The 14,156-nt window shown below is 53.2% G+C and overlaps 2 protein-coding genes across 2 annotated transcripts; both read left to right on the forward strand.

The window, feature by feature from the left end:
- Nucleotides 1-4,639: 4,639 nt before the first annotated feature.
- MAGIX (MAGI family member, X-linked) lies at nt 4,640-8,347 on the forward strand. The gene is given in 7 exon segments (XM_036996400.2): nt 4,640-4,718; nt 5,537-5,683; nt 6,404-6,486; nt 6,563-6,799; nt 6,913-6,938; nt 6,940-7,082; nt 7,825-8,347. Coding segments are annotated over 7 exon segments (975 nt in total). The 5' UTR covers nt 4,640-4,669; the 3' UTR covers nt 8,115-8,347.
- A 2,930-nt stretch (nt 8,348-11,277) lies between these two features.
- On the forward strand, nt 11,278-14,151 carry PLP2 (proteolipid protein 2). The gene is made up of 5 exons (XM_017671704.3): nt 11,278-11,548; nt 12,598-12,750; nt 12,855-12,950; nt 13,447-13,537; nt 13,745-14,151. The coding sequence occupies exons 1-5, from the start codon at nt 11,453-11,455 to the stop codon at nt 13,765-13,767; spliced, it is 459 nt and encodes a 152-aa protein (XP_017527193.1). The 5' UTR covers nt 11,278-11,452; the 3' UTR covers nt 13,768-14,151.
- Nucleotides 14,152-14,156: the final 5 nt, after the last annotated feature.

Below are 14,156 nucleotides of genomic sequence, written 5' to 3' on the forward strand. Positions count from 1 at the left end.
AAAATAGACTACTTGGCTAGATAACAGAAAATTATTCCTTAAAGTTCTAGAAGCTGGAAAATCCAAGATCAAGGTGCTAGCCAGTTTGGTTCATGGTAAAAGCTCTCTTCCTCTCTTGTAAACAGCCACCTTTTCCCTGTATCCCCACATGCAGAGAAAGAGAGAGAGAAAGGGAAAGAGAGGGAGATTATAAGGTTACAATCCTATCAGGTTAGGACACCACTCCTTTGACTTCCCCATCTTATGAATGAAATCATTTAATTTTTATTACCTTCTAAAGATTCAATCTTTAGATAAAATCACATTTTTAGGTGAGTTATTCAACATATAAATTTTGGGGAGACACAATGCAGTCCATAGTATTTGTAAAGCCAAACACTTAAAACACCCCAAATGTCCATCAATACGTGAATGGCTGGCTCAACAAGCATAGTCTTGCAGTGGAATGCTACTCTGCCATGAAAAGGAATTTAAAATTTGGATGGATCTGTTAAAGTCAATAACAAATAGACACTGGCCTTAAAAATTTCCTGAGCAGACAAAACCAGTTTAGTCATACTAAAAAAGCTTAATTTAGTTTACATTTGTAAGGCTAACTTGACCTGGGTCATTTCTTACTTAAGCCTCTGGAAATCACAAACAAAACTTAAATGTTCTCAAGGTGGATATGAGGTAACCACTGACAAATTCTCTATCAATTAAGAAAATTCTAATATTATAACCAATCACTGTGAATAATAACCAATCACTACTTTCTTACTATATAAGGGGCTTTATAACAATATATCCCTGTGTTAGGAAAGAGTTTAAAACCTAAATGTGATTTATTCCCACTAGGATGTTTAAACATTTTAACAGTAAGGTATTAACAAAGGGCCACGTGGTGGAAGCTGCTCAGGCTGAGAGTGGGGGTGGGGGAATTGATAAGGGCCTGGCAATACTTGTTTGAGTTTTTTTTTAAACCTACCAATAAAATTAAGACAAATGTAAAGGAAAGATATAACTGGCTTAGGCAACGTCCCGGGAAGAATGTGAACCCTGTAGTACTCAGCCGATGAGGAACCAGGGGAGGGGCATACTAGGAGATAAATTATTGGCGCCAAACTCCCCAGGTGTGCCTGCCCACCAGACACCCGATCTTGCAAGACAGTCATTAAAGCCTCCCTCAGCTGTTCTCTTTGTCTCCGTGTCCACTTACTGAATTTGGACCAGTGAGTGTGTTTCTCACACCTGAGCCTAATTCCATGTTTTTGGTTGAATGCTCCCAGTTTGCAAATTTTCTTTTGGGTGTATGCACAATAACCTTTTACTAATTAACTACTTCAGTGATACATTGTTTTTACTTCTGTTATTTCTGAACTTCTGAGAAATCTCAAAATAATTATTCTAAGCAAAAGAAGCCAGACATACTCTCCCCCATAGAGAGCCCTGATATAAACCATCCTACAGTTTGGGTTTCTTTAAGCCCACTTATTTAAAGATATCTAGTAAAATGCGAAGTAATATAGTGACAGAAAGCAGATCAAGGGCTGGAGTCGGGGACAGGAGGCACGAAAGAGGATTCCACAGGGAAGGAGAAAACTTTTGGCAGTGAGGGTTATGTTCACTATCTTGATTGTAGCCATAGTCTCACAGGTGTAAACGCAGTTCAAAATCTACCAAATTGTATTTTAATTAAACCCCAATCTGCTAAAAGAAAGGTTTGATTAAATTAATAAGAATTCGGTGGAGCTATGAAGGGGAAAGACTTAAATTCATGAATGAGGTGAGGCTAAAAGGGACAATAGCCTTATATTTGTAAATTGACAAGGTTAAGAGAGGCATTGGTTTAAACCCACAGTGGAGCAGGACTAATAGAGGGTGTGCTATAATGAGTTATAAGAAATACATATTTCCCAGGTATACTGGTCTTCGAACACAGTTCCTGGAAACACTGCAGGATCTTAAAGGTGAAACAGGTGTTGTGTCATGTTAATGAGAGACTTTTGGACCCCCACCCAATGACGGGGGCTGGAGGCTGAATCAGCCAATGGCCAACAATTTAGTCAATCATGACTATGCAATGAAGCCCTCACAGAACCCAGGAGAAGAGCTCTCTCGCACCTGCTCTAACTGCCTGGCTGGTCAGTTGGATCCTGCTTCTTGGTCAGAGAGAGCTTCTATGCTTGGGGAACCAGAACACCTCCATGTGCCACCAAGCCAGGTCCCAAGCTCCACGAGGATAGGAGCTCCTTTACTTGGACCTTGCCCTATGTCTCTCTTCACCTAGCTGTTAACCTGTATCCTTTATGGTATCCTTTATTAAACTGGTAAACGTCAATGTCTTCCTGAGTTCTGTGAGCTGCTCTAGCAAATCAATCGAACCTAAGGGGCAGGTCGTGGGAACCTCCAATCTGTAGCCGGTAGGTCAGAAGCACAGGTAACTGCCTGGGGCTTGCCACTGGTGTCTGCAGTGGGGAGTGGAGGGCAGTCTTGTAGGACAGAGCCCTTAACCTGGGAATCCAGTGCTGCCTCCAGGCAGATAGCATCAGAATTGAGTTGAGTTCTCCAATGCCCTGATGGTGTTTGAGAATTGCTTGGTGTAAGTATATGTGGAAGACCCCGTCCCACATACTTACACACATTGGAATTGGGTTTAGGTATCTGAACGAAGTTACACTACTATTACTGCTGTATATAATAGTGTTAATGTTATACATATATGTAGGGAAAAAAGTTTATCATGGCATTTGGTGTCAGAGATGTTACAGAGGGTTTCACCTTGTCCAGCCTGTTGTAATCATTAATTGATTACAATAAACCTACCAAACAGTTTGGCTAGGCACAATGCAGATGGTTTGGAAGTTTTATTCCTAATCCCTTGGAAATTTTACCATGCACATCCTCATTATTCCCACTTACTGGAGGGGTACACTGAGGCTTCAGAGGAAGAAGCAGCTAAAGTTCTACCTTCTGCAGCTAGGGTCTGCTTTCTGTCTGGAACCCCTAAGCCTGCCAGCAGCTTGAGTGATCTCACCACCACTCCCTCAACCGCAATCGTTGGCCCTGTCCCCAGATTTGCACTGTGAGAGCTCCAGTGAACCTCCACCCACAGTCTAGGGCTTCTACCCTCTACAATGATCTCTGAAGCAATCGTTGGACACCCCTTTCTTCACAAATGCCCCCAAGAATGAGCTTCTCTCGCAGTCTGAAGACTTTTTCCCATCTCCAGACCTTCAAGCCCTCAAGCAGTTGGCAAACTCCCTGCTCCATTTCCAAGACCTCCCAGCTGCCAGATGTTTGGAAGCCTTCCCTCACCATCCACCACTCATCCTTTCAACACTGCCTTAGTCTTCAAGACCCTCCCATGCACAGATCTACAAGCCTCAAGCTTCTGTTTCCCAGTCTGCGAGCACCCCTCTGCCCCATCCATGGGATCCTGAAGCCCCGAGGCCCAGACTGGCAGCTGCCCTCTCCATCTTCAGTGCTTGAAGTCTCAACAACAAGACAAGGCAGTGAAGGAGGACAAGGAAGTAAAGGAGGTCAAGCCTGTCCCCCATCAGACAAGGTCAAGTCAGAGTGGGGAGAGAGGCAGAGGATGGCAGGAGGAATGAGAGCAGGTACCATTCACCCCTTTCACCTATGACAACACTGGGACCCTGAAAGGTGGGTGAGAGAGGTTGCGCAGCGAGCCAGAATGGGCGTCAGGGCACAGGCCAGAGTGTAACAGGGCCCATAGTGAAACAGTCAGAGACCAAGTGAGTGTTGGGGTAAGCTGCCTGAGACCTAGGTCGTTGTTCGGGGAGCTGTGGGGTCCTGGGAAGTTGTCTGAGACCTCCTGCCCTCAGCTTCTTCCTCCACAGAGTGGTGGTCCCAGGCTGTCTCTCACTGCTCCCCATTCGTCCTTCCACTACAGCAACACTGTGCCCAAGCCCTCCTCCACTGGGGTCTGTGCCCTTAGATCCCACCCCCAACTCCCACCGCCCTTTTCAAACCTACCACAGGCCTCCTTTCTCCTCTTTCATTGTCTGGCACCCCACACCCATCCAGGTATCTTCAAAGCCTCTTCAAGTCCAGGAACCCCCCCTTCCACTCTCAAGGGGACCTGCCCTTCCCTGCCTTCTGAGTCCCCCAACCCTATCAGGCTCAGGGCCCCAAACCCTGTCATGGCCCTCAAGGCTCCAAAGGCAGCCCCTCCCCAGCTCACCGGATTCTTTCAGTTCCCCAGCAGGAACCGGCTTAGGCGAACACTCACTGCACATTTACTGAGCGCCTACCATGTGCAAAGCTCTGTTGGAAGCGGCAGAGTTCCCTGATGAAACCTGGGCTCCGGATGTGCATGCCCGGTTCTTAGATGACAGAGCTCAGGTGGGGCCCTTCACTTCTCTGGGCCTCGACTTCCCTTTCCTCACACCTGAAATAACATCCCCCGGGTGGACAGAAGAGCCCCAGCTCAGCGTCCTGGGAGAACAGAGAGGCGCCTGAGACAGCGAGGCCAAGCGCTCGCGCTGGCTCCCGCAGCCAGGCCTGCTTGCCAGCCGCCAGGTAGGTCACCGCGCGGGTCGGGACGCCGGGCACGGGACCGGCCCGCCTCAGCCGCGTTGAGGCCCGGGCAGGCCGCCAGGTGAGCGCACCCAGAGCTCCAAACACGTCGCTGGCGGCCGTGCGTCCACCCTCCAGACCACGGGTCATGGAGCCGCGCGCGGGGGGCGCCACAGACCCCAGGGGAAGCAGAGGAGGTAGGGGGAGGCGGGGAGGGAGTGGGCGCGTCCCTGCCACTCCTCGCTCCGCCTGTCTGCTCCTCAGCTTTTCCTTCCGACAGGTGGCAAACAAAGCAGCACTGGAGCCCAAGCGGCGGCGGCGGCGGCGGCGACCGGGGGCAGGGGCCCGGCGACCCGGGCTGGGCTCGAGGTCCCCTATCTGCACGTGCGCCGCGGGGCGGAACACCAGACCCGGGGGGCTCTTACGAGTCTCCCGGGAGGTGTGCCGGAGGGGTCTGCCGGGGGTCACTAGGACCACCTAGGCCTCAGGGTCTGTGGTGACTTAATTGTGGGGATTTAAGCAGGGGCCTCTGGGGATGTGTGGAGGGGCAATGTGAGGCTGCATGGGCCATCAGGGTTGCCTAGGGTATCTGGAAAGGGAATCGGGGGTGCCGGGCCACAGTGGGGCAGACCGTATTCTGTCGGTACACCTGGGGGAACTGGGGTCCCTCTCGACATTGTGGGGGAAGAGTTTGGAATCTGGGGTTCTGAGGGGGCAGTCGGGGACCTCCAGGGTTATTCACAGGCGTTCGGAGGTGTCCAGGAATATTGCGAGCCAATGGCTATCTCCTGGGATATCGTGGGGGCCGACGGGGTGCACGGGCCCACGCGCGACTTTCCGGGGTGGCGGGAGATGAGGGGCACAGTCGGCCACCTCCGGAACTGCCGGGGGAGGGAGTGGTCCGGGGGTCTCCGAAGATCTTGAGGGGCGGGCATTCGGCGTCTTCGGGCGTCAGGGAGCTGGGGGTTTGCCGATGCTGAGAGTGGGCGCTGATCTGTTCTTCCCACCCGCGCAGGCCGGGGCCCTCGCCAGCCCGCAGGCCCTAGGGCCCGGCAGCTCCTGGCACGGCTGGACTGACGTCCCCTGGCTGCGCGAGCTGCGGCCGACGTGGCGGCGCTGGTACGCAGGACGGGCACCACATTGCGCCTGCGCTCCAAGGAGGGTGCGTGTCGGGGGCGGGGCCTCCCCGGGGGGCGGGGGTGGAGCTGGGTTCTGACGGGGACCCGTAATTGTTGGTTTCTCCCCCAATGGTCGTGGCTCGGGAGGGCGGGGCTCGGAGGGAGAATCGAGTGGGCGGGGCCGTGGGGGTATCCTAGAATTTTCTTATAAGGAGATGACACACCCGGCGGGTCTTTGCAATAGGTGAATGTTGCCACGTGAGTTGTGAGTGCCGGACTGGGTCGGCATCCCTGTGGGCGGGGCGTCGAAAGGCGTTTCTGAGGAGGCGGGGCCTGCAGAGCGCCGGGGCGGGCACTTGACTAAGGGGCGGGCCTGGAGTGCCAGTCTGGCGGCTGGAGCCTACAAACGTACTAGGGGGCAGGGCTCGAAATTGTGAGGACTGACTGGAGGTTTCTAGGCTAATTAGAGGGCGGGTCTGGAATGTTCAGGAGCTGAATCCCGGGTGGGCTTCCCTGGTGGGCCTCAGGGTGTTACTGGAGGGGCGGGTTCTGCGTGTTGAGGGAGGTAGGAGCGTCCGGCGGCTTATTCAAATAGCCTGGCCCTGGATTATTAAGAATTGAGTGATCATGTCAGTTATTCGTGTGGGCGGATCCTATTAAATATGTGGGCGAGTTTGCATTCTCAAGGTAAGGAAATGAGATAAGGCGAAAATGTTCCTAGATTTCTATTAAGTACCCCTCCGACTGCCTCTTTTACTCCTTAGCAGTTAGCGTGGTGGATTCTGCTGAGATAGAGATCACAGACATTCGCCTTCCTAATGCCACTTTGGTGGAACACCAGCCTCAGGTACCACCTCGTCCTCCTAATCGAGGCTAACTACCTCTAGACTGGCAATGTATGTACACTTGTGTCCTTACTCCAGCATCGTCAGTCAGAGACCATGTGTACATATACCGCGTCTTCCGAAGTGACCCAGGGTAAGGCCCGTTATGCTTCAAAGCCACCCCAGGCCTCTAGTCTGTTCTATGTGGAACTGGTTCGAGGTTCCACAGGCTTTGGCTTCACATTCAGTGGAGGTCGAGGTGTAGCTGGAGATGCTACTTTGACAGTGCGCAGGCTGCTGAAGGACAGGCCGGCACAGTGCTGTGGTCGTTTGCAGGTGAGTCATAAGGAATCAATCCTCCGTTCGACAGTCTAACCCTGTCCCTGGCCTTTGTCGGGGTGCTCTCCGTTTGCCCTTCTCACAGCACCCCTCCTCTTGCACTCTTGCAGGCTGGCGACCTCGTGCTCCACATCAACGAAGTCAACTCAGGGCCTCACCCATGCCCAGGTCGTGGAGCAGATTCGTGCAGGAGGCCCCCGGCTGTACCTCATGCTAAGCAGGCCTCTTGAGACCCACCCTGGCAAGCCTAAAGAAGTGGGAGAGCCCAAGAAACGAGATGGTGGGTTTCTCAGGGGATGGGGTCAGTGATCTGTGAAGGGAAGGAGTGGGTCACAGAGTGGAGAGGCTGGGTCCTAGATAGGAAGCGTTTGGTGATCTCTGTGGGGAGTGTCCTGGGGTCGGTGTCTGTTAGACATCAGTGTTCTCAAAAGTGGGGGCGGGGAGGGAAGGGTCCCAGGATAGAAATAAAGGTCGATTTCTGAAGGGAGGTATTCGAGGTACTGGCAAGGGAGAGGGGGGAAGGGGCCTGTGGTAAATACAGGTGTTCAGAGGGAAGGGTTGTGGTCCTGATGGGAAGGCAGTGTGGGTCTCTGCACGGTGGGGATGGAATGGGGATCCAGAGGGTAGGGCTGTGTGGTGCTGAAAGACAAGTGGTCCGTAAGGGAAAGGGTTGGGAAGTAGGTTTGACAAGTGGAGAGTTTGGGGTCCTAGATGGAAGAGGTTTGGCGTCTTGAGGTCAAGGTCAGGGTTTGATTTCCTTCGGGGATTGTGGGAAATTATTTCTAAGGGGCGTGTTCTTGATGCAGGAGAAGAGGGGTCTCGGGAATGGATAGGGGGGCGGGAAGGAGGTCCCGAGGGGTGGTGGCAGTTCCTGGAGGGCGTGTCCAGGCCTTGAAAGGAAGTTCTCTAAGGAGCAGAGTCTGTCTCCAGCCGTCCTGGGAGTCTCTCAGCCAAGGGGTCATGCTCTCCGTTCCCCACCCTAACCCCAATCCTAATCTAATCCGCAGTCCTGCCACCCTCAGATCGCAGCCCAGATCCTGGGGGACCAGAGATAATGAAGTCTCACAGCGCCAGCGCTTACCCACTTCAGCACCTTCGATCCCGGGGCAGCCCAAAGCCTCACCCAGAGGGGGCTGCCGAAGGCCCCGTGGTTCCTTCTCCTGAGCACCACACAGAGGGCCCTGACAATGGAACCCTGGGTTCCCCAGGACCCTGGCTGGTTCCGAGCGAGGAACGGCTCTCGCGGGCCTTAGGGGTCCCGGGGACCGCGCATCTCGCTCTGGAGATGGCAACCGGAAGGCGGAGGCACTGAGCACGCATCAGAAAGCTGTTACCACTTGGTGAGGCTCAACCTGAATCTGGCGCGCCCCGCCCACCGCGCAGTAACATAGGGGGAGACTTTCTACTTGGCCTTGTCCCCCCTCCTGCTGTGCAGCCGGCCAACCTGCACTCTGCTAGCAGCATCAGTGGTAACGGCCCTTCCCGACAGCCTGGCCCTGTGCTTTTTGTTTCAGGCGGGGGAGGTAATAAAATAGTTCGGTCCGGTCTTGACTTGCCAGGTGTTCTCGGCCGGGTGGGGCTCCCAAGTCCAACCGGGAAAGGACGACGGGGTGGGTCTGTCAGGTTTCGAGGAGGGCCTCCTCTTGTAACCTACTGACAAGCTTACTTCCTATTTCTTTCATACATCTAGAGTGGTCTTTGCTTCTGCCAGTTCTCAGCCAGGGTGCTTCCTCCCTATGTTATTTCTCTTTGCCAACTCCTGCTTTTCTCTTCATTCATTCATTTCACTTTTTGGAGTAGTGCAAGGCTCACAGATAATTGTGCATGGCGATGGGGAATGCAGAGATGGGCTTGTTGTGTGGGGGAAATGCACCTGTATATCCACAGCCCTAGCCCGGAATCACCAGACCCTCAGCTGACAGCCGGATAGTAAGACTAGAACTAAGCCTTCGCAGGGAGCCTGCGGTCTCTTACTTCCTGGTTGGCCAGCTTTTAGCTGGCACGTACACTGCCACCCTCAGGGCACACGGGCTGGGGCCCTGGAGCCCCCTCTGAGACGGAGCGGGGAAGGTGTGAGTCAGTGGGCCGGGCTAAAAAAGGCTGTTAGAGCCTTTGGGCCACGCCCCCTGTACCATAGATGGTGATGAAGTGGTTGGGCTTGTGCGCACACACCACATGCTGGGTATTCCTGGTCCTGGGAGAGGCCAGTTTCCTCCATCTTGGAACAGAGTTCCAAAGCCAAGGCTTATATGCCAGTGGGATTCCAACCAGTGTAGCTCTTAAGCAGGCACTAGCTGAGTACAGAAATGTCCAGTCACCTCCCCTGTTACCACATCCTGAACACTTGCCCCCACCCTCAGCCCAAGGAAGCTGTGGTCAGGTGGAAATGAGCAACTCTTACTTCTATGGGGAGGAGGCAGGGAGAGGGAAAGGACAGGAGTGTGTCTAGGGTGGCGCTAGGAAGGAGTGAGGGACTGCAAAGTCAGGCTGGGAGTTACTGTATAGAGGTGATGAGGTGGTCCCTTGAGTGGTCAGTGCTATAGACACTATGGGGGAGTGTTCTGGGGCTTCCAGCTGCTCCTGACTCAGCCTGGTGGAGGTGTGTCTCTACAGAAGTCAAGAGAGGGCTCCAGATCCCCAGTCCTATAAACATAGTCACACCCAGGACACTAATAATAGTAACCCCAGCCACCATTTACTTAGCTTTATCCCTCCTACATGCTTTGCTTGGACTATCTATTTTCATCTAGTTGTACATCTACTCAACAATGCTGATATGTCCATTTCACAGAGGAGGGAAGTGAGGCCCAGAGAGTACAAATAGCTTGAGGGAGGCAGATTGAAGCAAGACGTAATCAAGGCCTGATTCCCAGCCCTGTCCTCTTAATCTCACCTGCATCTGACAAGTAATGATTGAGTCCCAACTGTTTACCTTGCATTGTGATAGGCACTGGGGAGACACTGGGGGAACAAAACATAAAGATTTCTATCCTTGTGTAGCTGATGTGGGGTGGGGGACAGAGATGTCAGAAAAGACAAGACCAGAAAATGAAAAAATAAAAGATGATTTTAGAAAGATATGAGAGTTAGGAAGACAGCAAAAGGAGGTTATGTTGGAGGAAGTAAGGATGGTGGGCTGCTGGTCTCTTTGAAGACATAACATTTGAGCTGGGACCTGAATGACCACAACCCATATGTATGAAGAGCTGGGGGAAGGGCATCGACAATAGTGGGAACAGCAGGTGCAAAGGTCCTGATCCAGAGCAATTTGTTTTGTTCTAGCAACTCAGGCATGTCCTCGAAGTGCTGGAAAACACACTCAGCACTGGGGAGGAGCTCCTTACTTGGGAGAATAGGCAGGCCTTTAGGTTGAACCATCCTAACCTTCTAGCCACGACTCTACTCTCCTCAAATGAGGTGAGAATAAAACCAACGTCCAGCCTGCAGAGTGTGCCCCTTAGTACATCTGAGAGAGATCCTAGTTCCTGTGAGCAGGTGCATGTCTCAGATGCAGAAACAGAGGCTGAGTCAGGAGAAATTACTTGCTCAGGATAACACACTCTTCAAATGTCACCAGGCTTGCCACCCAGCCTGGCACTCCAGGAGCCTTCCCTTCATCTTGATAGGCTCCCAGCAATAAATAAACCTATGCTCTTTCCCCATTCTTCATCTAGAGCTGGGGCTGACAGCCCCTCTCCTTAGAACAGGAAACAGGCCCAGCACTGAGGGCCAGGACTTCCCTAGAATTACAGAACAGAGAATCAGACCCTGGGCTCTGACACTATTAATAATGTCGGCCCCCATTTGCTGAGCAGCTTGATGCTCACCAGGCCCTGTTCTCTCTCAGCCTATATACCGGCAAGTTCTCATCCCCATCACTGCTACTGAGAGGCTTATTCTATGGTCCACAATCATTTATCCACAGTTTCGAAGTCCAAAAAGCCCTGGAAACTGACAGTTTTTCCACAAGTTGGGAAACTTTGGTTACACAACCTGACCTGACTTGACAAGAAAAGAAGTTCAGTCCTGGTTTATTCCACTTATTGGGAACATCCACACCTTTCGTTGGGCAAATATTAAGGTTTTTGGTTGTTTTTCAATGGGGCAGCCTCAGGCCACGCTGAGAGTGTTAGGTAATATATCGCATATGCACCGGGAAAACTTTCTAAAATCCTTAGTATTCCGAATTCTGGAGGCATACCAGGGTTCACCCATGGTCTCAGCCTTTTTTACTGCTAAGGAAACGGAACCATTCCCTCCCAAAGCCAGATGCCCGCGGTTCTAAATTGAGGCAGCTCCAGAAGCATTTGTGTTCTAAAAGCGCAGAGTCTCATTACCGCACATGGTACCCCGCACTGCCAAGCCTCAAAAGCTGGCGTCCCCTGAGATGGGTCGCCCCGGGGGCTGTGCGCCAGGCGGGGATTATCCTCGGCGGGCGGGGGGGAGGGGGCTTCCGGGGCGGCAGCCACCTGGCCCGGCCCCCTCCGGCCCGCCCGCTTCTGCTCCGCGAGGTGATTCACTCCCTCCTTCGCCCCGGAGCCCCCTTCCCTGCCAGACGGCGGGCAAGAAGCTTGGGAGTGCAGCGTCCTCGTACCCGTGAGCGAGCGACCAAGCAGATCCTCCGCGCCCCTAGGGACTCCGGCCCACGCCATGGCGGATTCCGAGCGCCTCTCGGCCCCCGGTTGCTGGGCCGCTTGCACCAACTTCGCGAAAGCCCGAAAGGGAATTCTCCTGTTGGCTGAGATTGTGAGCGTCCGGCGACAGTAGGGTGGGCAAAGGCCGGGCGGGCAGCCGGGCAACCCCGCGTTCGGCAGGCGCGGGGCTGGGGGCGTTCGGCAGTGGGGCGCGGGTAGATGAGATAGTGGCAGAGGCCAGAAACCAGGGGCGTAGGGAGAGTCAGTGGGGTTTGGAAAAGTGGTCGGGAGCTGCTGGGCCACGGGGTGCAGCTAGGGGTCCATAGCAAATGTGGGGGGACCAATGGAGGAAGACCTCGTGGATTCATCGAAAGGGTCCCAGGGGATGGTTGGGGGTCCCGGATGGCAGGGCGTGGTGAGGCCTGGGCCCTGGCTGGCGGATGGGCGGGCTGGCGGCGCGCCCAGAGGCGGGGCCTGTTGGGTGCGGCGGCGAGCGCTTGTCAGACAGGGTAGGCGCCCCGCCCTTGGCCAGTTCTTCCTCACCCTCTGTGGTGGGGGAGGAGGTCCTTAGCTATTTGGGCCTCTGGGAGGCCTGGATTTCCCGCCCCCCTCAAAGTGGGCACCCCCTTTAAGTCACTCGTAAAAGACGTGCGACACCTTTAACGGAGCCAGCCCTGCCCCTCCAGTCTCTTACTGCTTCCCAAAGAGATTGCCTGGGGAACCGCACGTCCTGCCCCGTCAAGGCCCAGAAGCTGGCGCCAGCAGTGTTCACAAAACACCTGGTGGCGCCCCTTCCTGCAGCCTGCCCCTATCCAGGAAGGAAAAAGGGAGGAAACTGAGGGACCCAACATTTTCCTATTACTAGCTAGGTGATCCTGAGCAAGTCACCAAACCTCCCCTGTGCCTCCCTTTTCTCATCTATAAAATAAAGGTACTTACAATAGTACCCAGCTCAATAGGTTGTTGTGATGACTGAGGTAATACTTGTACAGCTCTTGGAGCAGTATTTGGAACTCAGTGAGCACACAATAAAGCATTTAGCCAGTACCATCACCCTCCTAGCCCAGTAGGCATCTGAATTTGAAACCCCCAATTTAAACCTATCCCTTCAGTCCTGGGAGCTGATCAAGCAGGGCGTCTTTTCCCTTGTCATCCCTCCAGATACTGTGCCTGGTGATTCTGATCTGCTTCAGTGCCTCAACACCAGCATACTCCTCCCTATCAGTGGTTGAGATGATCCTTGCTGTTGTCTTCTTTGTCATCTACATGTGTGGCCTGCACACCAAGATACAGATCATCAACTGGCCTTGGAGTGTGAGAAGGGGTGGAAAGGAGGAGGCTAGGGAGGGGCCTAGGCCAGTTGGGATTGTCTCGGGAACTCTGGATGCTGACTTCCCTCTTCTCTCTACACCTCACAGGATTTCTTCCGAACCCTCATAGCGGCCATCCTCTACCTGATCACCTCCATTGTTGTCCTTGTTGAGAAAGGAAACCACTCCAGAATCACTGCAGGGGTAAAGGCTATGGAGGCAGCTCCGAAGCAGAGAGAGGGGTTTGAGGATCCAGGGGCCATTTCTGCCTCTGTGTCTGGCAGAAAGTGTGTGGCCCAGAGCAGGCCACACTTGTCCTCAGGGTCTGCAGGAAAGTCTGGCCTATGCTGTTTTCTCGCCCAAGATCATCATTAGCTGTTAAAGGGCTATCCCTTGATCTTTTGTGGGAAGCCCAAAGAGACGGCCCCTTTGTCAACACACTAGACTACCATCTGCTAGAACTTTGTCTCAGATGTACAGTGTGAATGGTGCTTGACATGAGGGGCCAATGTGGCTTTCCTGTGTTGAGAGGTACTGGGAGGAGAGTCCAGAGGCCTGGTCTTTCCCTGGCGAATCTCTGGCCTCCAAGCTTGGGGCTTTAGTCACCATCCCTACATAGGGCAGTCACTGGAGGTGGTATATACAATGAGGGAAGAGGCTGGGAAGGCTGGCCAACCTAATCCAACCCCCCCCCACCCAGGTTCTGGGCCTAATTGCTACCTGCCTCTTTGGCTATGATGCCTACATCACATTCCCTTTGAGGCAGCAAAGACATACAGCAGCCCCTACTGGTAAGTGTTTGTGTGTGTTGGGGGTGGGGGTTGTTGCTGAGGAGACTGAGGAAAGGATATGGGTCTCCCAAGGGCATGAATGCCAACTCTGTCCCTTACTAATACTTAAGGCTTTAGTGCCAGTAAGTACCATAAGCTTCAGTATTCTTGTCTGTGAAATGGGCATATGGACCCAGCCAATGCTTCCTCTCTTTTCCTCACTTACAGATCCTGCAGATGGCCCAGTGTAGGTGAACTCCCTTCATTTCTCTCTGCAACCTGCAAGAAACACCTCCTTTGAAATAACTCTTCCCTGCTCCCAACACACGCCCAGCCAACTCCCAGCCCCTTATTAAGGTAAAAGTGCCTTTATTGGGAGCATTTGTGTTCCAGCCTGCCAATCAACCTTCCTGTGTGTGGTCACCTTTATGGGTGTGCCTGGGTCCCTCTTTCTTCTAGTGTCCAAAGGGAGACACTAGTTCTGCCTGGATATGCCCCCACCTAAGCCACAAAATGAGGGAGGAGAGCACCTCAGATTTCAAGACTCCAGGCCCCAGGTTGTGATCTATTCCAAATAACCTCAGTGTGGGATGGTTCTGTGGGGGGGATAAATAATAATAAACAGATTGTTAGCACACAT

This window comes from Manis javanica, chromosome X, assembly GCF_040802235.1.
Source record: "Manis javanica isolate MJ-LG chromosome X, MJ_LKY, whole genome shotgun sequence".
Lineage (NCBI taxonomy): Eukaryota > Metazoa > Chordata > Mammalia > Pholidota > Manidae > Manis > Manis javanica.